The 24163-nt window shown below is 28.0% G+C and overlaps 3 protein-coding genes across 4 annotated transcripts; all 3 read right to left on the reverse strand.

The window, feature by feature from the left end:
* Window positions 1-62: 62 nt before the first annotated feature.
* Window positions 63-9792, reverse strand: LOC145743843 (cyclic AMP-dependent transcription factor ATF-7-like). The gene is made up of 17 exons (XM_082561899.1): window positions 9651-9792; window positions 8941-9043; window positions 8245-8348; window positions 7122-7235; window positions 6198-6387; window positions 4825-4877; window positions 4483-4632; window positions 3937-4100; window positions 3222-3408; window positions 2961-3050; window positions 2650-2700; window positions 2359-2510; window positions 2188-2269; window positions 2053-2114; window positions 1843-1967; window positions 1339-1430; window positions 63-1273 (listed from the first exon to the last, which is right to left on the reverse strand). The coding sequence occupies exons 1-17, from the start codon at window positions 9741-9743 to the stop codon at window positions 1226-1228; spliced, it is 1860 nt and encodes a 619-aa protein (XP_082418025.1). The 5' UTR covers window positions 9744-9792; the 3' UTR covers window positions 63-1225.
* On the reverse strand, window positions 9792-10812 carry LOC145743844 (SUMO-conjugating enzyme UBC9-B). Its single transcript, XM_082561900.1, has one exon. The coding sequence runs from the start codon at window positions 10751-10753 to the stop codon at window positions 10271-10273; it is 483 nt and encodes a 160-aa protein (XP_082418026.1). The 5' UTR covers window positions 10754-10812; the 3' UTR covers window positions 9792-10270.
* A 1124-nt stretch (window positions 10813-11936) lies between these two features.
* On the reverse strand, window positions 11937-23476 carry LOC145743058 (inter-alpha-trypsin inhibitor heavy chain H3-like). Of its 2 annotated transcripts, none has more exons than XM_082560931.1 (20): window positions 23352-23476; window positions 22809-23008; window positions 22368-22527; window positions 21831-21931; window positions 21565-21693; window positions 21067-21206; window positions 19839-20012; window positions 19275-19412; window positions 18823-18970; window positions 18156-18336; window positions 16899-17043; window positions 16666-16786; window positions 16129-16324; window positions 15444-15660; window positions 14777-15020; window positions 14626-14700; window positions 13895-14068; window positions 13346-13528; window positions 12745-12950; window positions 11937-12384 (listed from the first exon to the last, which is right to left on the reverse strand). In XM_082560931.1, exons 1-20 carry the CDS (start codon window positions 23398-23400, stop codon window positions 12177-12179), a joined length of 3189 nt encoding a protein of 1062 aa, XP_082417057.1. In that variant the 5' UTR covers window positions 23401-23476; the 3' UTR covers window positions 11937-12176. The 2 variants fall into 2 exon arrangements, with proteins under 2 accessions (XP_082417057.1, XP_082417056.1); XM_082560930.1 differs by having other exon boundaries at window positions 22809-23069; window positions 23352-23380.
* Window positions 23477-24163: the final 687 nt, after the last annotated feature.

Genomic DNA, 24163 nt, shown 5'->3' on the forward strand with positions numbered 1-24163 from the left:
GTGATATATATATATTTATATATATATATATATATATATATATATAGATAATGTACCACGAAGGAAAAAACATATTAGAATGGACAAAATAATTGGCATGTAAAAATAAAAACCGATATAAATGTATACTATTAATCAAGTGGTGCTTTTCATTCGCTTATTATTAAAAATATAGCGATATGGAAAAAATAAATTACAAAATTTGCAACAGGAGTTTTTTCGAACTGACTTTTTTGAAAACTTTTTAACGGGCAAAAATTGGAAGGCCATTATGGGTTATAGGCCAAAGAGTAAAATGCATATTGCAATTATTTTGTCCTAAAGCAATAAACATAGGCACTATATGATAGGGTTAATATACCAATTGACTAAGTTATTGGCGAAAAATGCAGCAAAAAAACGAAGAAAAATGCAAGGGTTATTACTAAACAACGTTATTTAAATTAACTAAATATACATAGAAGTTATTTTAAAAATTTGATCGAAAAAAAAAAATTTAAAAATTTGTTACAAATAGTATTCGAATTTTTGTTATTGTGAAATTGACATGGTTATTAAATAAAAAAATGGAAAAAATGACAGACGATTTTATAAGTCACGTTAATACTGGTTTAAAAGCAGGCTAAATTTGAAACTTTTCAAGCAAAAATGTAAAACATAATAAAGGAAACATGTGGAACTTTAAAAAAACGAGCAAAAAATTTGGAAACTCAAGGTATTAATTTAATTGCCAGTGTTGCTATAGACTGTATTTTACAGAATAAATTACCTTTAAAAATATATTTATGTTAAAGAGTTTAAAAAAGGGTTAATTTATTACTGGGTTAGGGGTTATTTTATGATAGGTTAATTTGACCCAATATCTAAAGTGTGTTTAACAATATTAAACTGGTAAGTTAGATGAACTGCTTATTCAAGCATCGGATAACAAACAGCGCCATCTAGCCACACCAGACCAGCTGGTTTTGGGTTTTGGAATGACATCGAGCAAAAACGAAAAAAGCAAAAATGTAACTTCCCGAAAAAGCGAAAAAAAATATAAGCGGAGCCATGAAATTGCGGATAATGCTTGCTCGGAACACGGAAAGCGCGGAAAAAGCGGAGTTATCATGATATGTACACAGGTTAAAACAGAGAAATCGTATAAAAGCAATCTGTACCGAAAACGTTAAAGGTAAGCGAAAGTTAAATTTAGAACGCAGAAATGACGTCGCAATCCTCTATGTCACGTGCTTCCCTGGGACGACGAGTACTGGCCATTAGTTACAGCAGGCTGAAAACAAAAATCGACTTAAAAAATTGAAAAAAAATAATTAAAATTTTTTTTTTTAATATTACCTGTAGTGAAGGCTGTGACATATTATTTCTCATGTTATCATCAATTGACGATGTATTGGATAATGTTGCTGATAACGTGTGATGAAATCCAGCTATATTTTATATAAGACAATGGTAAAATACAATTAATTTGTAAAAAAAAGTAACTTTAACAATTATCTATTAAAACTGTCTTAAAAAGTGGTGCACATTACATTTGGGCTACATGGGGTCCAGGGTTCGATTACCACTGCTACTATCTCATTTGGTGTCCTTGAATAAGGCACAAACAGTTTTAACTTGATTAAACATGCAATATCGGTAACAGCTTAATTATTGGACAATTATAATCTATAATATCTCAATTTGCAAAAGGCAATTTGAGACTGGGTCGGAGTAACTGATGTTACTCTATGTTTAGGTCTTGAAGTCGAACTTCCCACATCGAGGATAAATAAATATTAAAAATAATAATAATAATACACAAAATATATTTTAAATGGATGACCAGATTTGTTTATTAACCTTGTGATATTACTGAAGTCTCAGATTTGACTGCAGTTAATAAAGGAGCTGATTCTGATTCTAAATCCAATGTTATTCCCTGCATTGCCATCGTCTGCTGCTGCATTTTTGTTATTGGACAATCACTAAAAATTAAAATAAATAAGTTAAATTAAACCCAAAATATCTAAAATATATATATATTGAAAATTTAAAAAAATAAGTTGTTACCGATGTGATAAAAGTAGTTGTTTTAAGGAAGCTATTTCATCTTTCAGTGAAGCAATTTCATTCTACAAAAAAATAAAACGTTAAAAAAATAATTTTTTATGGAATTCCGCAAGTTTTTTGAATTCTGTAATCTACCTGTAATTGTACGTTAAGATGGGAAAGACCTTTTGCTTTGGATTCAAGACCGTTAACCCATTTCTTTTTCTTATTACGGCATCTAAATAAGGGAATTAAAAATAATTTTGGGGTCAATTTTTAAATTTTTTTTTATTTATTGAAAAAATTTTTTTTTTAGTTTTTTTGGACCTGCTGGCTGCCGCTCTGTTTCTTTCCAAAAATCTTTGCCTCTTCACATCCGGATCAATCTCCTGACTCTGCCTTCCTCTCCTCCTCGGTTTGGGCTCCTCCACATCCATCCCCTCCTGGAAAAAATCGGAGGAGTCCGACATTCCATCATCCTAAAAGAGTTTATTTGATAAAAAAAAAATTTTGCAAAAAAAATAATTTTTGTTATTTTTAGTTGTTTAAATTTAAATTAAATTGATTAAAAGTAGATTATTTAAATTTTCTAATTGTTTAAAATTTTAACAAACTCACCAGACCAACATGTAAATTTGGGTTATTATTTGTAAGTGTTTCTTTTAGTTTCTACAAAAAAAAAATTGTATTACAAAAACTTTAACATCAATAAAAATGAAAAGTTGCATTAGTTGAAATAAACCCTTAGATCTACAACATTTTGTGAGTTCACCAACTTGTCATACCTTATATTATATATAATTAGTGCCAAATTACTAAAAACTATTTTCTGAAAAATCCTAACCCTTAAAATACTTTCTTACATTTTAAGACTGAAAAACAAACAAACAAAGAACACAATTACTATATTACCACTATGATATATTCACCTGTTTAGCTTCATATAGATTAGAGTTACTTCCATATTCACTTGAGGCTCGAGATGAGAGGGTTTGGTGCACCATCTGGTGTTGAGAGTTCTAAATAAAAAATAAAATTTTATTTGTGTAAATTTGTAGATCTTTTTGTCTTATTTTTGAAGCTGTTTTTTGTACAGTTACATTGACTACTATTAGGTTTTAAACAAAAAAATGGCATAGTAAACACTTTTTTAACAAATAATAAAAATAATTTAACAAAAAAGTGTTTACCATCATTTGGTGTTGCATGTTCTGTGCTTGTTGCGCAATATTTGTTAGTTGTTGAACGCCATTCATGTTGTTGGGTTGGTTGTTGATTTTGTTGGCATTCTGTGTCGCACCAAGATTGGTGTTTTGACCATTTAGTTGAACCATTACTGGATATGGTACCCCTGCAGATGGCATAGAAGCTGAAACTCTGAAAAAAAAATTTTAATATAATATAGAACAATTTGGCAGCATGGTGTAGCGATCAGAACACTTGGCTTCGCTACATAAGGTCCTCGGTTCAATGCCCACTGCTACCATGCTGTGGCGCCCTTGAGTAAGGTTCTATAAATGATATAAACTTCTGCTGAGCTAACACTTAATCAGCAGTTAAATTTTTGTGCAATAATAATCTATAATATCCTAAACCGCCAAAAGCAACTCAAGACTGGGTTGGGGTAACTGATTTTTACTCTATGTTAAGGTCGTTAAGTCAACCTTTCCACATATAAATAGATTTATAAAAAAGGATAAAATCTTAGACTGCTTTTATAAAAAAACACGTATTTTAAAAGCAACCAATGCAAGTTCTTGCAAATTTTTTTTTTATTTACAAATGATGGGTAGTAGGTGTTAGAAATAGGATATCAGGGGGTGAATTTTCTGCTAAGAGGGGAAGGGGGGCTGTTTTAAGCAATTTTTATGTTATAAAAAATATTTTGCATTTTAACACACTTACATTGCATTCTCCATCATTTTTGGCTGATTATTATTTTGAGTGACAACAGAGGTCGAATGTTGCCTCCTCATTTCTGATAAACTCGGAAGTGATCCGGAGTTCAGGGACTGGGATTTAAGAGAAGAAGCAGAGACCTCCTGCTCTTGCTTTAAAGAAATAGATTCCTAAATAAAAAAAATAATCAATTAAAATTTAAATTAATTTTCCTGTTAAAATTTAAAAAGTTTTTTTTTTTAATTTTAAAAATATTTTATATTAGCAAAATCTTGTCCTAAATTGTATGGGTTAATTTATATTTTTTATAACAATATTGCAGTTTAGTAAGTTAGTAGGCAACATAATGTTGCAATTTATAATTTAATTATAGGGTTTTAAAATAAGAAGGCTAACTTTACAATCTTAATTCTCAAACCTTGCGTTACGCCCATTTTTAATAAGGTAATTACACAAAAACTAAATGGCATTGTAACAATATTAGTGTAGAAAAAATTAACAACATACATAAAAATAAATTCATTAGGTTTAAAAATTAGGTAAAAATCTCACCGAAGAGTTTGAATTAACAGGGTGTTGTTGAGAAGAGGACTCTGGCTTGGGAGGTTGCCAAGATGAGGAGCTTGCACTCACAGAGTTTGTAATCCCGGTGGTTGAGGTTGGAAGTGGAGAAGACGCTGAAACAGCTGCAGCAAACATCGCCTGAAAAAATTTAGAAAAAAAAATTTTTAAATCGTTTTTAAAAAGAAAATTAAAAAAAAAAATATATTTTAATTTTGAAAATTTTTTTGACTTTTTTTTAGTAAAATTTAAAATAATAATCACCGAAAATTACCAAAATTTGATATATGCAAATTTTAATGCTCTTACATTTTAATTTAGTTAATTACTTACTTGAGTAAAAGCGCGTTGTGCGTCAACTGAAAATGGCATTCCAGGTAACAGGCCTAAAAAGAATAAAACAAAAATAGAAATTGTAATAACTATTTATAATTTTTAATAAATAAGTAGAATGTAAAATCTAAAATTGAGTAATTGCACAGATTATTAATAACTTTAATTAGTTAGCCTTTACAAATATAAAATTTACATATAAAAAAAAATGGTTTTTTACAATTTCAAAATTTTTACTAAAAAACTAAGAGTTTATGGAAAAAAAAGATTTGAAATTTTGTAAACAAAGATTTTTTATTATTATAAATATTTCAATAAAATTTTACCATCAGTATCAATTAGTTCGATTGAGCCATTCACATTTCCATACATATTTAAATCATGGCAATAAGGGGTAAACATATTGCTTTGCATTTTAATATTACTTAAACAAAGTTAAGTGCCCTAATATAAGAGTATCCTAAGCTAGTTTAAAATTAGAAAAAAATTTTAAAAAAAAAAATTTGAAAAAAAAAAGTTTTTTTTAATAAATTTTTAAACAAAAATAAATTTGAACAAATTTGCAAAAGCCTTTTCTTATTTAAAAAAAAATTTCAAAAACCCTAATTTTTCTAATTACCTAACCCAATTAAAATGTTATAAATTCCAACTTAGATTTAGTTAAACCATACCCATTGAATACAAATCAATAACATGAAAATGTTTATTCAAAAATCCTGTCTGATTCCTAACTAAATCAATACCAAAACACAACAAATTTGCCTAAAATTAATAAACAGGAAACAGAAATGTTGATATTCTGTTTGTGGATAATTTGTCAAATATCAAAACATATTTGTTATTATTTATTGCCACTTGGCAACAACTGAATAATCAATTACACAAATGCTTAGCCTATCCAATTTAAAGATTGATTACACCACCTTAGGAAACTAATTTAAATTTTTTTATACGAAAACCTAAAAGACTAAAAAAGCACAAAACTTCAAATTAAAACATTGGTATGCCTAATATTTTTCGCAATAGCTTATTGGCCTAAAATTGCCTTTTTTAAATATATCGATTTTAATGAAAAATGTGCCAAAAAACTATTATATATACGGGTGATTTATACCTGCAATGCTTTTATATATATATATAGTCTTTATAAGTAGCCAACAACAACACTTTTTCTATAAAGACCAAAAAACTATCAACATAATAATGATCATGTTATATCATCAAGTAACTGGGAAAAAAAATCAAGATTTTTTTTGTTAAAAAAAAACTACTATTATTCTTTTATTAACAAATAGTAGTAGTTGGTTAAAAACTACTATTTGTTAAATAAAGAAAGCCCTCCTACATCTAGGTTAAATAAATTTAAAAATTACCTGTTGTGAAAGGCATAATAGAAGGACTTAGCAGCCCTCCTGGTAGCTGCATAGGGGAAGTTGCAGGAAACCCCATAAGACCCTGGGGAGAGGGTAGAAGTGGAGGCACAAAGAACTGCCCCGAGGGAGTGGGTAAGGTGCCAGCGGGAGATGGCAGCGTCGGAGTAAGGGTTATGACATGCACAGGTTGCTGCAACAAAAAAAATAAAAAGTAAAAACTGATTACTATTTATAAACATAAAACACTTACGACAAAAGGGGTAAAAATAGATTGTATTTAACAATACAATAACAAATTCTTACCGCATGTATTAAAATGCTATAAATAAAACCAAACAAATTACAATATATCAAAAAATGAGTCAAAATGTTAATGACTAATAACTAATTATCAATCACAATTTTATAATGGTTTATTAGTAATTTTGTATTGAACACAAATACAATATGATTTAGTCATAACATTGATTTTATAAAGATTTTTTTTAAAACTTAAGCCAAAAGTTTTAATTACCCTACGCAAAAAAGTTAATCTAATTGCCAGAAACAATTAGATTAGCTAAGTAGACTTACTAAGAATTGGTATAATAGTATTGTGAATTGTATAACTACACTGTAGTGCATACCTAACTAAAAAAAAACTTAATTTAATAGAAATGCATTTTAACAAAAAAAAATTTTTTTCCTGAAAAAAATTTAACATTTTTCAATTTTGTTCAAAAAATTCTTTTTAAAATATATAACTGTACAACAGTAAGTTTTGTGATAAGATACAATGCTATACAAAACTTACTAAGTTATACTTTTTATACATAACTTATCAAAGACTAAAAAAATAATTTTTAAAGTTTTTTTAAAATAAAAATTTTGAATAATTTTTTTTTAAGTTTTGGAAAAAAAGTTAGAATAAATAATCGAACTTACCGCAGCCAGGTTGTTGTAATGGGATAGTATAGGTGTGGTGGGAGTTTTTGATTTATTTGTAAGAGCTTGTAGATGTTGAACTACTGCGGCATTTCTTTGTTTTGATGATAAATTCTGTAAACAAAAAAAAATGGGAGTGAATAAAAATTAAAATTAAAATCAAAACAAGAAAATTTGTGTAAATATTAAATAAATCGATGTTGTAGTAAACAACCTATTTGAAAATGCAAATATTAGTTTATTTCATAAAAATTTAGGCAATACCTTAATAATATCTATAGTACAGTCTTAGCGATATTTGTTTTACCTTTAAACCCCCCTTCCCAAAAAAAAAATTCAAGCTTGGAAAAATGTTAAACATTAGCGCTGGTAAATGTTTACTGTTATATAACAAAATTGGTCTATAGCCATTTAAATACACATAAAAACGGCCCTCACAAAATTAAAAAAGATTGTATTAAAAGACATTAACCATTTTTAGTAAAAACCGGACTACCGCAAAAATTTGATAACTATTTAACGAACATGGACATATTTTTCTACAATTTTAAGGTGTGTTTGGATTGATTAAGGGCATTGCCTGTAACACAGACGTAATATTCACATTAAATTGCCTATTATACAAGGCCTTAGGCCGTGAGTATTATCGGAAAATTAACACTTACTCGCGCGGCGCATTTAAGACACAAATTACAACTAATATAATAACAATGCAGAGGTGATTGATAAAATTCTAAAAACCAAAGTGCTCGGCCATTATCTAAAACTTTGATTTCTTGTTAATAATTATTTTTAAATAACGTAATAAAGATACCGTAATTATTTCAACCCAGCTGACTTAAAAAAATTTAAGATTAGATTTTAAGATATAAAAACATTTTATGTTAAACCGTAATGTTTCCTGTTATTGAGCTTAACATAAATATTTTTGGTTTGCAAAAAAATACAAAATTTTATAAAAAATTTTTTAAAAAAGCCAAAAAAAATTTATTATATTATTATTAAATGTTATTTGTATGCTAAACTAAATTTTGAAGTGCATATAATCATTTAAAATATTAAATTTAGCTAAATATAACAAGTTACTAAAAAAAAAACTGCAGTCCTTTTTATAATGACTTACATCTTTTTGTGCAGTTTTAAATTCTCGATCGAAAGGATTTAATTCCTCAAATAATCCCATTTGATTTCCATACTGTAAAAACCTTGTTGGTGTTGGTGTTTGGTCTGAGAAAATAAAAAAAAAAATTAAAAAACTGTAAAACAAAACATATTTTAATATATTTATTTTTTTTTGAACACTAAAAAATGTTTTTTAAAAGTTTTTGCTAACTTTAAGCATAAAATATTTCTTTAATAATTGCATCTAAATTTAGTTAAATAGTACCAAAACTGTTATGAAAACTGTTACAAGCGTGGTGTAGTGGTAAGAACACTTGCTACACCACACATGAGGTCGTAGGTTCAATCCCCACTGCTCTCATGCTGTAGTGTCCTTGAGTAAGGCCCTATAAACGGTATAAACTCCTGCTAAGCCGGCACTTAATCAGCAGCATAATTACTGGGCAATTAGATTCTATATTATATCCCAAACAGCTAAAGGTAACTCGAGACTGGGTCGGACTAACTGATGTTACTCTATGTTTAAGTTGCGCATGCGACCTTCCTACATCGAAGATAAAGATATATATATACAAAAAAAAATTATAGATATACAAAAGTAATTAACCAACTAAATTATCAAGAACATTGCTTATTTAATAAAAAATAACTCGAAAAAAACTGTTTTTGAAAGTCTAAAAATTAATCTTATTCTTACCAACTGGCAGCATGTCAGCTATACTAGGTTTAGATGGACCCAACTTTAATGTCATCTGATGTTTTTGTTTATGAACCGCAAGTATTTCTTCACTAATGAATCTCTGTAATGTCAAGATTTTATCGATTTGTTTTCATACTACTTCGACAAAAAAACAACAGTTATGATAAATTTATATAAAAATAGTAAGGAATTTATAAATTATTAACTATAATACTATTACAATTCAAACATACATAAACACTATGTGTATATAGTTATTATTATTTTATACGTCTTAGTAACTAAGACATGTACAGATAAAATAATAAATAAAGATTATTGAATTTTGATAAACTTTTTAAATTACCAAACATTGTTTAACACTTATTTAACATTTTAAAATTTGAAAGCCCTTGGTTAAGGAAATGGGTAGCAATTGTTTTTCCTCGGGTAGGCTTTATATATTATAAAAGCTAGTAATAAATATTACTACCAAAAAGCCAAATCTATTAAAATTTAATGTTTTTTAGTTACATAAAATCCTTAAAAGCATAAAACAAGCAAGTAGACATAAATTTAGCAAGTAGTCATATTCAATATAGAAATTTTAAAAGCTTTTTGAAAAATTTTTTTTTCAAATTTTCGAAAAAATGTCTTAAAAATACAAACTAACTTATTAATTGTAAAAAAATCTAAAAAATAAGTCAAAAAATCACATGAAAATTTACCTGGTTACATCCTGGCGATGAACAGAGAAATTGTTTATCACTTAATTCCTCGGCATCACCTTTCGATGGGGGAGAATCCGAAGCCACAGACATCGCGAAATTTTAACAACAACAATAACAAAAAACTAATTGTTTGAATACCTAAATGCACAATTAACCCTAATCAAGAACTTAAAAGTTTTATACACAAACTGCATAAACTGGTTGGCAATGTGAATTGAAAATCAATTTTTTTTTCAAAGTATATATTATAAAATTGTTGATGTAACGTAATGGAAATGTAAAAAATTTTGAACTTTTAGATTTTTGATGATTAATTTTAATTGAATCAGTTAAAGAACTCTGTAATTTTAAAAAAAAATAGCACTTTTTTGATAAAGATGAAAACTTTTCTATCGGAATGTTGCCATTTTTTTTAGCTAAAACCAAGATTCAAATTGTTTAATACTATGTCAAATTGGTGTACATAAAAAAGTCGAACAAAAAAAAGTTTGAAATAAAAAACAGAACGTTGGATAAATACAGTTAACCTAACAAGTAAAAGTTCAGAGATCTTAACATGTTTTCAACTTTAACCCACTGTCTTAAAGTTTGTTTTATTTCGTAATTTGGGGTTTTTTTCAGACGTCTAGCCCCGAAAATTGTTTAGCTTGCTCCCGAACTCTTTTCTCATACTCGGATTTATTTTGCGTGCAAATAGCGTATGCCTCGGCCTGAGCCGGGTCGTTAATATTCGGCTCATTTAACAAATCCTGAATCCCGAGTAAGATTTGTTTAATCGTAATCGCGGGTCTCCAATCTTTATCCTCATCTAGAATGGAAAGACAAACCGTTCCAGATGGATACACGTTAGGATGAAAAAGAGCAGGCTCGAATCGGCATTTTGGAGGAGAGGAGGGGTAGTCATCCTTGAAGATCATCCGGAGTTTGTATAATCCATTCTCCCAGCAGGTCCCTTTTTTTCCGGGGATCGCACACTCCCAGTTCATAAGATTAAGGGTCCCGTCGGGGTTTTTTATGGGTTTGGCAACGAATCCAAACGGATGATCTTTTCTCCAGGCTTTTCGTTCTTCTGAGAGGCGGGAGCTTGCGATTCCATTCATCCTGATTCAATTACCTTAGTTTTTAACTTTAAAATTACCAAAAAATTATAAAATACCAGTGTTCTAAAAAATAAAATTCAGACATAATTTAATATTTTTCCATGACTAAAGCCTATAGACCAGTCTGGAAAGTAGGGCGGCGTGCACGCACGAGATTTTTTTCGGTAAAAAAATGCACGCCCAATTTAACGTTTTGCACGCCTACTTTTCAAAAAAATTTGTGCACGTGCAATACTGATGCCTTGTATATTTAAGCCAAATTTAAGTAAAACACACCAACATAAATCATGCGTAGACCGAAAATCGTGGCTCGTGTGCACACGCATTCACACCATTTTTTACGCTTGCACGCACGAGATCTCGTCGAAAACTGCCTTACTTTCCAGACTGGCCTATATATAGGTAAATAAATATTTCATTAAATTATTACTCAAGCTTTTGTTATGTGTTTATAGCAAATCTGTTTTATTAATAAAGTTCTTAAGTAGAAGCAAAATTTAAAAATTATATTTTAGTAATATAGTCAGATTGTCCATAAAATTAAGAATCAATTTAATTAAAAATATATAATAAACAAGCAAAAACCACAAATTAGTAATTCAAATTTTATAAAATTAGCTTAAATTATTTATTTATGATAACAAAATCACGTGGCTCCATTTAAAAATCTACTAAAAAATTTCTAAGTAATAAAAATTAAAAATCTAAATTTTTTTAATCCAATTTTAAAATTAACAAAATTACAGCTTAAAAGTAATGCCTTAAATGATCTAATATATACAATAGACAAATATTATTTAATATTTTTAAAATATAGGGTTTATTTTTAAGGAATATTAGATTAAAATCAAAAAAATAAAGTTTTATAACTTTTGTTCCCAAAAAAACCTAACCTCAAAAACAATAAAGCTTATGACCAACGTGCGTTTTACGATCGTGGCACTAAAGTCATAACTCTAGTTTATTATTTAAAAATTGTGCCAGATAATTTTCGATTAAAAAAATTCTAAAAAACTAATAATTTAGCTAATTTCTTTTCTTAACGTCCCTTTTAATACCATTTTTCCTATGTCTGTCTCATAAGTTGATTTTTTTTTTAATTTTTAGAATACACAAATATATTTGGAAACTTATTAAACAGCAAACAACATATGACCACTTCGTAAAAAGTGTATTTGTGCAAATGAAATGTTAGCATAATATTACGTTTAATAGTTTATTTTAACTCAATAAACCACCTGGGCTTAACATAGTTATTAATTTAGCTTATTGCTTAAACTACTTAGCGCATTTAACTACTTCATTAAAATATGATGAAAAAATACAAAAGCAAAAAATATAAAAGAATAAAGCTCATTAATATAACATAATAAAAAATATGTGTTGATGATAAAAATAAAAAAACATTAAGAACCAAAAAAAACTAAGGACCGAAAAATTTTTGTCGTTTATCAAATTTTTCCAACTTTTTTAGATTGAAATTTAATGAGTCTAGCAAGTCAGGCACTTTGTAATATTCCGGTTTTCGCCCTAGGAATGCATTTGCATCGCATGTGAACCAACATTGTAAAAAATGTTTTCTTTTTAACGGATCGGCTAGGTTAAAGTGCTGCACAGAATATCGTCGATTTCTTGAAAATATAAAAATAAATTTTTAAAATAGCTTAAGGCTTTCTTTTAAAATATTTTCATAATCTCATGACTGGCAGCGTGGTGTAGTAGTCAGAAAACTTTGCTTCACTACATGAGGTCCTGAATTCGATCCCCACTGTCGTCATGCTGTAGCGCTTTTTAGTAAAGCGCTTTATACGGAATAAACTTCTGCAGAGACCAAACGTAATCAGCGGCTTGATTATCAAGAAATTATAATTTATTTTATTCCAAACTGCCAAAAGCATTTGAAGACTGGGTTGGAGTAACAAATGTTACTCCATGTATAGGTCGTGAAACCTTTCCACATCGGGGATAAATAAATAAATTTATCAACATACCTGTATACTAAAACATTTTTGTCCTGCTCTGCCACAACTCTTGCTCTTTTCTTTTTGTTGCGCAAAAGATCGAACGAAAACTCTCCAAAAACTCCTTTAGTTTTCATGGACAAATGTTGTGCTCCATCGACGTCCATATCCACGTGGTCAGCTTGTGGTTTAGGGTGGTTCAGAAAATTTTTGTCTCTCAATCGGTGTAGGTTGACCTTTTTAATGTAAATGTATTAAGTTTTGTCTTTGAGTATTATTAAATTTATATCATTATGTTTTTCCTTAGACAACTATTGGCAAACGCTTTAAAAACTTTCTTTGAAAGTCTTCTTTTTTAAATAAAACAGAGCTTTAGTCAGTGTATCTGCTAAATAACTGTCAGAAAACATTTGTCGTTTTCTAAGCTCAGATTTGTATCCGTTTTAACAAATAAAATATTTATAAATACGCTTTAGGATACGTTTTTTAATTTTTTTTTTTTTTTTGTAGGCCTATGACTTGTGCAGGAAAAAACAGCACTTTTAAAAGGTTACATGGTATTTTAAAATTAAACGCTTAAATTTGTAAAACTTTATTTTCTTTGAATTTTTTTTTTAAAAAATATACTTACTATAAAAGTTATTTTTCTTTTCAAAGTAACGTTAACATAAGAATGCATTTTTGTTATTCCAAATATTTTAATTTGCGTGTGCTCGTTGTTAAAAATAAAACTTTCATCAGACGCTTCGTGAGTTGTTATTTTTGTACTTTTGTTATTCGTACCATCTAATATGGTAACGTTGTGGGGATTGACCTGAAAACGATAAAATTTGAGCAATAAGTTAATGAACAAAAACTAAAAAATAAGAAGTTAGATAAAAACCAATAAAATTTAAACTAGCGTATCTAAATTACTTTTACTTGTAAAAACAAAATTAAAGCTGGTATAATGAAATATAGGAATAAAAAAGCACTAAAAACGGTATAAACTCCTATACAGAGCTAGCACTTAATCAGCAGAGTAATTATCCGGCAATTATAATCTATAACATTCAAACTGTCAGAGTCAACTCGGGACTGGGTCGGGGTAACTGATGTTACTATTTGTATAAGTTGTGAATCAAAAATAAAGATATATATAAAAAATATTGCCTTTTTAAAATTTTGAAAAAATTCTTACCAGAAACGCCATTTTCTCCTTTTCAAAAATAAAGGAAAGAGTGTGAAAATATGTTTCTGGAATTTTCTTGTCGCAAACGACTTGAGGAATTTCGTCTTTTGGACGAGGGGGTGCTTTCACCACTAACCCATTCACCCTTATTCGACTAACCGGGTCGTGTAAAAGCTTGTAAACCTGATATTAAAAAAATAGTAAGCTATATTTGTTTGTCTGGAATTTCTTTTATTTTATGTAAGTTCATTAAAAATGTTTTAATTAAGAAAAATTTGTTTGTTTTATTTAAAAAAAAGTTTTTTAAAAATGTTTTTTTTGATAAAAAAGTTGCTTAAAAAGGTTTTAATCAAGAAAAAGTTGTTTACAAGAGTTTTAAACAAGAAAAAACTTGTTTAAAAAAGTTTTATTTATGAAAAAGGTTGTTTAAAAAAGTTTTATTTGAAAAAAAATTGTTTTAAAAATGTTTAAATATAGGAAAAAATTGTTTAAAAATATTTTATTTAAAAAAAGTTGTTTAAAAATGTTTAAATATAGGAAAAAATTGTTTAAAAATGTTTGATTCAAGAAAAAAGTTGTTTTAAAATGTTTTAATACCAAATCTGTTGCGCCTTAAACCCGAGACTTAATGTATAACAAACCATATATTACAACTATAAACTGGCCTTATCACATTTATAAATTTAACTAAATGAAAAAAAAGTGAATTTAAAGATAAAGTATTTATATTTAACCATTACCTGATCAGGACTACCACCCCAGGTAAAACAAGCGCTGACGTCATGCGACAACCGGATGACAAAATGGGGATCTCCCTAGACAAAAACACAAGCAACATCAAACATAAATTCTGCAAAAAATAAATTACAAACTATTTTGCAAAACAAGTACCTGAAAGATCCAAGGCAGTGGGTCAACAGTAGCAGAAGAAAAAGTAGGTAAAGACGTAACGGCACTTGTGGGTCTTACTGTAGGTGGTGTTTCAGGCAGAACTGTTACAACTGGTACATCTGTAGATGGTGTTGGTGGTAGGGATGGTGTTATTTCGGGACCAGGAGTAGAAAGTGGTTCAACGATTGGTTGATCCGAAGCCGCCATGATAACTAACGCGGTCACGTTAGTTACAAAATTATACCTACAAAACAAAAACAAAGTTACAGTTACACACCGGCAGCGTGGTGTAGGAGTAAGAACACTTGACTTTATTACATAAGGTCCTGGGTTAGATCCCAACTGCTCTCATGCTGTAGAGCCCTTAAGTAAGGTGTTGTAAACTGTACAAGTTCCTGCTTAACTATATCTGATCAGCAGGTTATAATTATCGGGGAATTTTAAATCAATAATGTTCAAAACTGCAAAAAAACAATTCGAGACTGGGTCGGGGTTACAAATGTTACTCTATGTTTAGGTCGTGAAGTTGAATATCCTAAATCGAACATAAGTAAATGTAAAAAAAAGGAAAAAAAAAAAAAGATTTAAAATTCTAAATATACATTCTTCAATTATACCATTTGACATTAAAATTTTATTGAAACTTTAGTTATATTTGTTTTTCCACCTCATAGACAAATCTATCGCTTCTTTTCTGAAAATCCTTTTTTCGTCCTCATCTTCGGTGTTTGACATAGCTTCCAATAATTCTTTGATCCTTAAAATGGCGTAAATATTTTCTGTGACGTCATTATCGGGTTGCGTGACGTCATTGAGTTGTGGGCACAAGGGTAAAGTTTGGACTTCCAAGTCGTAGTTACCTTTTACCGATCTATCCGTGATTGCTACAAAGAAAAAAAATTTGTATTAGTTTGTGCTTTTTTTAAACATAGTAAATTAATGCCAAACCAGCAGCGTAGTGTAGTAGTCAGAACACTTGGCTTTACCATAAGAGGTCTTGGATTAAATCCCCAATGCTTTAATTCTGTAGCACAAATTAAGTAAGGCACCATAAACAGTATGAACTGCTCCAAAGCCAATACTTAACCAGCAGCTTAATTCTAGGGCAATTGTGATCAATAATATCTCGATCTGCCAAAGGCAACTCGATACTGGGTCGGGGTAACTAATGTTACTTTATGTTTAGGTCGATCGTGGAGTCGACCTTTCAATGTCAAGATAAATAAAAAGTGTTTTTTTAATTTAAACGCCCGAATAATTAGACCTGCATTTAAAAAGTTATATTTTTAACATTAAATTTTAACAAGCTGTTTTCGTAATAAGTATGTTGTTTCAATTCTTTTTTTCCTTACCGTTGTATCTAAGCCGTACGATGTCGCCATTTTTTAAATCGATCTCGGGATTTAATTCCCCACTCATCACAATTTCTTCACCAAGTCTTAAGACCGGGTGTGATAGATTGGTTATTCGTTCGTAAAATTGTTCAGAATATGTAAATTCGACGTCCAGCAGCAAAGGAGGGCTTAGTCTTGCCATAAAGTTTTGAATCTGTAGATCATAAGTAAGTAAGCATGTTAAAATTAATTTTACCAAATCTTGTGCAAAAATTAAATAAAGATGGCGCACATTTTCATTCACAAAATTGTTTTTTTTTTAAATTTATTGTTGCATTATTATGTAGTTGATTGTATTGTTTAAATTCTTATAGTCAGTAAATGGAAAAAATTAATTAATGAAACAATATATTAAAACCGAATTTTAAGATTTAAAAATAATTTAATCTATAAACTAAAAATAATAATAAAGCCCAATTTACTTTCTAGTTAATATAACTTAAATGTATTTAGTTTGTAGTGAAAAAAATTAATTTATTTTACAGTTATATGTACCTGAATATCGGCGTCAACGTTTTCAAATATTTGCCGCCATCTTCCGCCATTTTCTTCAGATAATCTCTGAAGAAAATTAATGTCGACATTTTCACCGAAACCGATCGAATAAATTCCAAAACTACAAATAAAAATTTAGATTTTTTTAAAATTAAAAACGCACTCAAAGTTTACAAAAATAGACTAAAAATTTTTAAGCGTAATAAAACTGAAATTTTAAACCTAAGTTTTACCCATTTCTATTTTGTCTTCGCACATTCCTTAATATGACGTCAGAACTGCGTGGACCAATTGTAGGTTTTCCGTCAGTTAAAAATATCATGAAATCTTTCAGGGGATTGATGTTAGATCGAAAACCAATTGCTTCGGATCGACCGCCTTGTAATAACAAAAAATAAAACAATTCATTTCATTCACAAAATACATATTTTAATTTAAGAATTTGTAACAATAAATCTAAAGAAATTTTTTCCAAAGTTGAACAAAAATGAAAAAAGGTAGGCTCACAAAAATAGTGACAAATATTACAATTAAAGGGGTATTTAAAAACAAAATTAATGCATATATTTTAAATCTGTAGTATTATAACTTTAATACATACAATAAGTAGTAGTTAAGCTAAGTATTTGTTAAAACAAACAAATTTTCAACTTCAAATTGTTAAAAAATAAATTTACAAAAATGTCAAATATAGATATATTTTTGTATTGGTAGACATTGCTAAACGTTTTACAAAAGCAAAATATTTGATGTGGTGGATCGACTTGAACCGCAACTAATCAGCAAATGTCATCTGAGTTAATTTATTTACATAACCACTCTTACCCCCTGTTAAAAAGTGATAAATTGAAACCATAAATAACGTATTTCATTGCCTTAAGGGTTTATTTAAATATTGTCCAAGACTAAACTTGAAAAATTGCGTCACTGAAACTCTTGGTTCGAATTGTAGCTCGAAAAACAAAATGCAAAAGTTTGTTTTTGTTAAAATTAAAGAACTTATCATAAAAGGTTTGTATGTTTAAAACGAAAATTGAATTGTTTATATTAAAACACATTAACAACGATAATCCTACGTAGGATTCAAGTTTGCCATATATAAATAAACAAAGACAAAACAAAGCGTTTAGTTATAATTTATACTAAATAAATAAATATCTTTTAAAATGCTTTTAGCTTTGATTTTGTAATTTCAACAAACAAAAATTATTGTGTTTAATTATTTGTTAGTATAATTTGATATTTATATATTTAAAATCTAAAAAAATGAATCTTTAGACTTTGTTTTAAATTGTCTATTGAGTTAATGTTATTGCCTTATTATTATTAACAAATTCATTAATCTAAGCCGTTAAACGGATTAAATAATTTTTTTTTTATTAAACTGAAGATCTAATGATGTAATGTGAATCTTAACGAAGAGTAACAAAAACTGTTTTGTTAAAGTCAACATAATGATATCAAAATACTTTTAAATTTAATTTTAATACCTCGTTGCAGTAGTCTTAACCCAGTCAACAGAGCCTCGTTGATATTAGTTGCACCGTCTGGTTCTATATTGTTAATAAAGGTTCGTGCCCGCCTGATATTCTGGTCTATAGCCTGCACCAACCCAAGATCACTTCTCCAAACTCTTACCACAGACTCGAACAAAACAATGTTGAAATAAACCTGAATGACGTGTTAAGGTTTAATTTTAAATTTAGATTTAAGCCATCGTGTGACCATGTGTATCACCATAAGTCTAGTTTTCATGTCATAGATAAACAGGTGGATTAAAATTGGCGCCATTTATGTTTTTATTTTTAGAATTAATGTGTTGTTTATCAACTTGATTATACAAGGAATCAAATTATCTTAAAATAAAAGAAATTTAAAAAATTAATTAAATAATATATCCTTGTAAGTTATTGCAAGTTAACTTCTTTAGCTAACGCCATTGTCTGATGTAACCTTTTCAGTTTGGTGTATTACTGACCTTATGGCAGTGTTTGGTAATTAAATTTTTAATTGCTTTATTTTAAAATAACAGAAAGTTATGTTTTTACTTCACTAAATAATGTATCATTAACCAAAAAAGCTATTGCTCTATGTTTAAAAAGCGATGCAAAAACGCATGTAATATTACATAACAAAACAAGTACAATTTCCACTTACTGCTGGTCTTAGATCTCGAAGTATGTTAGACATTGCAGTTTTGACTTGCTCAATTTTTGTGCCAGCCATTGAACCAGATATATCCAACACAAATACAATTCTTCGAGGTATCTCGGGAAGTTTTGGTGCAAACGAATGAAAGAAATAACTTAAAACAAACAAAGTTTTGTTGTTTTTTATTTTCTTTAAAGCTAAACAAGTGACAATTTTTATTAAAATGTTATAAAACAATATTTTGGTAAAGTCTCCTGATGCCTATTTTAGTCACCATCAACCAATAAATTAGTATGATTAGCATAGTAAACTATAAGTAACTACAAACTATAAACTATTTAGAATAGAAAACTATAAGCCTTATTTCGGGAAGTGCTTTAAAATTATAAATATGTTATAAAAAATAACAAATTATCCTTTTTAATGCAATATTTTAATAAATAATTGTAAACATTTACTTGTTTTGAATGTAAAGTATTCCTGATTGGGGCAACAAGTCGTAGCTGTATCTAAGTTCAAAATTACCACCGGGTGTCGCATCCTCAGTAGCGGGAATAATGGGAGTAGGTGTTTGGTAATTCATGTGAAGGTAATTCCTTAAAAAATACAAAAATAAATTGTTTGTTCTCTTAAAAATTGTGGTTCTTAGATTTTAGGTTGATAAAATTTATTTACAAAAATTTTCTTTTTCAACTTCATAACATTATTATAATTTAGAAATATTAAATGTCTAGTTAATGTTTTGTACAGTTATTGGTAATTGTAAATATCCAATTTCAAAACATGGGCTAGTCTGTTTATTAAAATCTTGATTATTATAAAACCTATATAGAAAATCTCAGTTTTAGAAAGATAGCAAAAACCAGGCTATAAAAAAAAGTTTTGAACCTTCAAATTTTTAAATATAAACATTAAAAAACGACAACAATAATTATAAAACCACTTTATACAATTGACGTCACATCGTAACATTATACCTTAATTGAGATATCCTTAGATCGATATCAACAAGTTTAAATTACCCGCTTTTCGTTACTGTTATTCCAGGAGGCAAACCTCGAGCATTCCTATTCAATTTCCCATTTTGGATCGGAGTTACATTAAACGAAGTAATGTTATCGTTAGCACATAGGTAAACGTTCACTTCTATATCACTAAATAGTTGTTCCCGCGACACTACATCCAAGTACGTGTACCTGTAAGGTAAGAAAGATGGTATCTCTTGTGGTTAACCAAAAAACGCCGCGTGGAGATGGAGCGATACTTTTGGGTTTTCGAACAAGTTAAACTAATATCAGTCACAAGATTTTAAAGTACTGTATTTTTAGATTTAAAAATATTTAAATTACAGTAAGATGACTGATAAAAAAACACTAAAAATTGTGGTTGTGCTATTATAAATGCCGTACATGATTTTAAAATGTAGTTAACTTATTGAAGTTGATTTTAAAATTTAGATACCCTATAATTTTTTTCAATTTAAAAATTACCAATTACTCTAATAAGTGCAATTTTTTTATAAGTAATTTTATATTTCACAAATAATAGTACTGTTGTATATTATATAAAAGTTGATAATTTTATATGTTAAGCCTAAAGTTTTTACATGTTTTTGTATATACAACTAAACCACATTATGGTGTATAATAATAAATTAACAACTAGACCAAAACGCAAAATAAATTGCACATTACAAAAAAATATCATTATTCTTAAATTTAATAAAAATTTAAAATAATTTTGGGTCATCACTCATATTTTGACTTGGTCATTTTTATTTTTGTTAATAAAATATTTCCTTAGCGCCATATTTAATGTACGATAGCAAAGCGTAAAATCGAATCAAAATATCAACTCTAATCCTATAGATAATAAATACATTTATCTTTTGTAAAATCAAAAAGATCAACTAATGTCTTGCACATATAAAAGTATTACAGTAATTGTCCATATTTTATCTTATAAATTTTATTTAATTATCCTCCCAATTTAACAAAATGAATTTTAGTTCCTATTAAATACGATTGATTTTTAATGTTAAGTCTTATCTTTTTTGTGAATAAACGCCAGTTATATATTTTAAAATAACTATATTTAAAAATTACTGATAATACAAATGCTTTTTTAGTAAATATTTTTTTTTTTTTTAGTAAATATTTTTTTTCGAGGATAAAGATATATTCAAAAAAATATATATACAAATTTATAATTTAAAACTCAATGTTATAATATTTCGTTTATTTAACTAACCTTTCCAACGTTCTTGATAATACTTCTTGATAGTTGAGCTCAATATAAAGATCATGACCTGGTTGAACGTTCATCCGTACTTGAAACTGCTTCATGGTCTCTTTCTGTGCCGTTACTATCCGGGTTGTTATACCCTGGATCTTTAAACAGTTACAAAAATAAATTGAACTGATTGAAATAATAAATGTTTATATGAACTAGATAACCTTGTGATAAATGTAAAAATGAGGGGGACAAGAAAAACAGTGTGTTACCAAGAAACAGTTAATAATTAATATAATTAAATTTATAAAGAGTTTATTTATATAACTTGATAAAAGTTAAATATTTTTATAACTAAAGTTTTAGTCCTTTAAATATATTTTTAATGGCGACTTATTATTTATTCTAAAATTAAAAAAAAATTTTTACTATTTTAGAATGCCGCTAACCGTTACTATATTGTAAATATATTTTATTAAAATATTTATTCTCTGTGTTAATATATTTATAACTTACAATAGCTCCTTCGTATTTTTCTACAGCCTCCCTTTTTACTTCGATGACTCCACGATATGTTACTCCTGCAGTCATCATTTGAAAGAAAGTAATGAAAGCGTCGTATGGAAGTATATATTTAAATTGTATCTTGAACAATAAAAAATAAAAATTTAATATATGTTTACTTTTTAAAAATTAAAGTAACAATATTTTTATGAGTTACATAATTTTCTATTTTGAAATAATTAACAATACTTAAAGAAATTGATAAGCTTTAAATTTACTTCTCTTGTTTTGTTATCATCGTTATATATTCGACTTCGAACTTTTGTTGTTGCTAGTTCGGATTGAATAACAGCTTCAATATTTAGAGTTTGTCGAAGAGCTACCAAAAAAATTAAGTTATTCTTCAAAATAGTTTTTTAGTATTTGCTATATAGATATATTCATTTTTTTCTTGGTGTATTTAGTTACTAACACCAAAAACGAAATTTTTTATAAAGATCCGTAACCAATTTTTCTTTAACATTTTATTTTTTTACATTACAATTATTACTTGTGTAATTAATATAGATTTTAGTATCAAATTTAATCCAAATTCAAAGTATTCTAAAAAAGTTTAACACAATGTATTCAACAACTTATTGTTGAGCGGTGCCATTTTAAAATGTTATTGACAGTTTCATATTGTCTGTATATTAACCTGTCAATTTTTCATCTCAAATAAGTGGGTATTATTAACCGCAATTTCAACCAATTTTAAATAATAACCTCACACTTACTTTAAAAGTGTCCATAAATCAAAAAAATAGGCTAAAAACCTGTTCTGTACGTTGCGTTAAATCCTCTGCTAGTGACACTACGATCTGTCAAGAAAATTACGCTCAATCCTCCGTTTGATGAAAAGTAATTTTCGTTTAAGGCCTGGGTGCCGTGAAGCAATGCAATTAGAGGTGAATTAGAAAATGGTCCGTCCCGAATCTAAATCATTTAAAAGTGTAATAGTAAAAAACAAGTTTTGGAAATTAAACATAACTATAAATTAATATAAGATACTTTTTAGCATTTATAAAAAAATGTCCTACTAACTTTATTTTATACATTTTTAAAAATCTTAAATTTTTCTCCATTGAATAAAGAAAACGACCTAATTTATAAATATTCAGTGTCTTATGTATACTATACAACGTATGTACAATAACCAATAGCTTTCAATGATCAAAATTCATTAAAAAATTTTCTTTTAAACATAAAAGTATTACTTCGACTAAATCGTAGTCAAGTTCTGTATCAAAATCTTCAAATTTAAGTTCGACTTGGAGTCCTCTTTGTGCTCGGATGACCCAAGTACATTCTAGATTGTGGTCGTAGTTTTCTGGGTAGTTCGGAGATTGAAACGAACGGAATTGTGGAACGGTTGTAAGTTCGAAGCGACATTCTTGTGCGTTCAAATGAACAACTACTATAGAAAACCACATATATACAAGTTTGATAACCCGATATCTCCAGTTCGAATACCGCTGCTGGCGCGTAAAATATTGTAAAAAATATACTTTTAACAAGTTCTAAGCAGGTTAAAAAGACTTTAAAAACGACAATCTTTATAAGTTTGATTCCCACTGTTTCTATTTAGAAAGTAGTTAACAGCAGTTTACGTCTACCAATTTAAAACTAGGCGTATTTTGCTTCAAGTAGCCTTACATTAGAATGTAATATTATAGTTGATACATTTACATTAAAGACAAGAATAAAAAATAGTAACATTAGAATTAAATATAATTTTAGAAAAAATTGACTTAACTTACCTTGTAGACAAATCCATGCATATAAATTGAAGCAGTATAATTTATTCATATTTAAATTAATTAACAAAATCTAATACATAAGTATTCACCTATCTCGAGGTATAGAATATTGGTTTATTCAACCTAAAGTTTCACAGTAAAACTTGAAATATCACTAATTTTACCAAGACCCTTAAGCTATTCACTATGTAGATTTATATATATCTTAAACAAATAAATGTTGAAATAAATTGTGCGACATGATCGTACTTTGTGTAATTTATTTAAAATGTAAGAAAAATGTAAAAATAAAATGTTTATACTCTCAACTTCTATAAAATAATAACTAAATGTTAAAAAACTAATTTTATAAAAATCGTACGTTAATTTGATAAAGTCTATATCTATAGCCTAATAAATAATAACTCTCTTTTCTACTAAACCTTATTCCTAACCTACAAATACAATTAAATAAATAACTCATTAAAAAAATCTTATGCTTTCTATAAAATGTCGTAATTTTTCGTCAAAAAATAAATATTCTGTAAAAAAGAAATAACCTCTGGTATCTTTAATTTCTGTATACCCAAATACTAAACAAAAAAACGCTTTCGGTTTATTTGTTAATTTATGGTTACGAAAATTTCTTTTTCAGAAACTGATGTCATGATATCAATACCGAAGCGCGTGGGATAAACGTAACGTTAATGACGTCACAATAACACTAGCGTAAACAAATTAGTGACGTAATGTTTGACTTTTATCAACATAAACATCATAATTGATTGCTCTACTATCATTCCCACTGTTTTGTTATAACTTCTGTAATTACA

This window comes from Corella eumyota, chromosome 2 (assembly GCF_963082875.1).
Source record: "Corella eumyota chromosome 2, kaCorEumy4.1, whole genome shotgun sequence".
Taxonomy (NCBI): Eukaryota; Metazoa; Chordata; class Ascidiacea; order Phlebobranchia; family Corellidae; genus Corella; species Corella eumyota.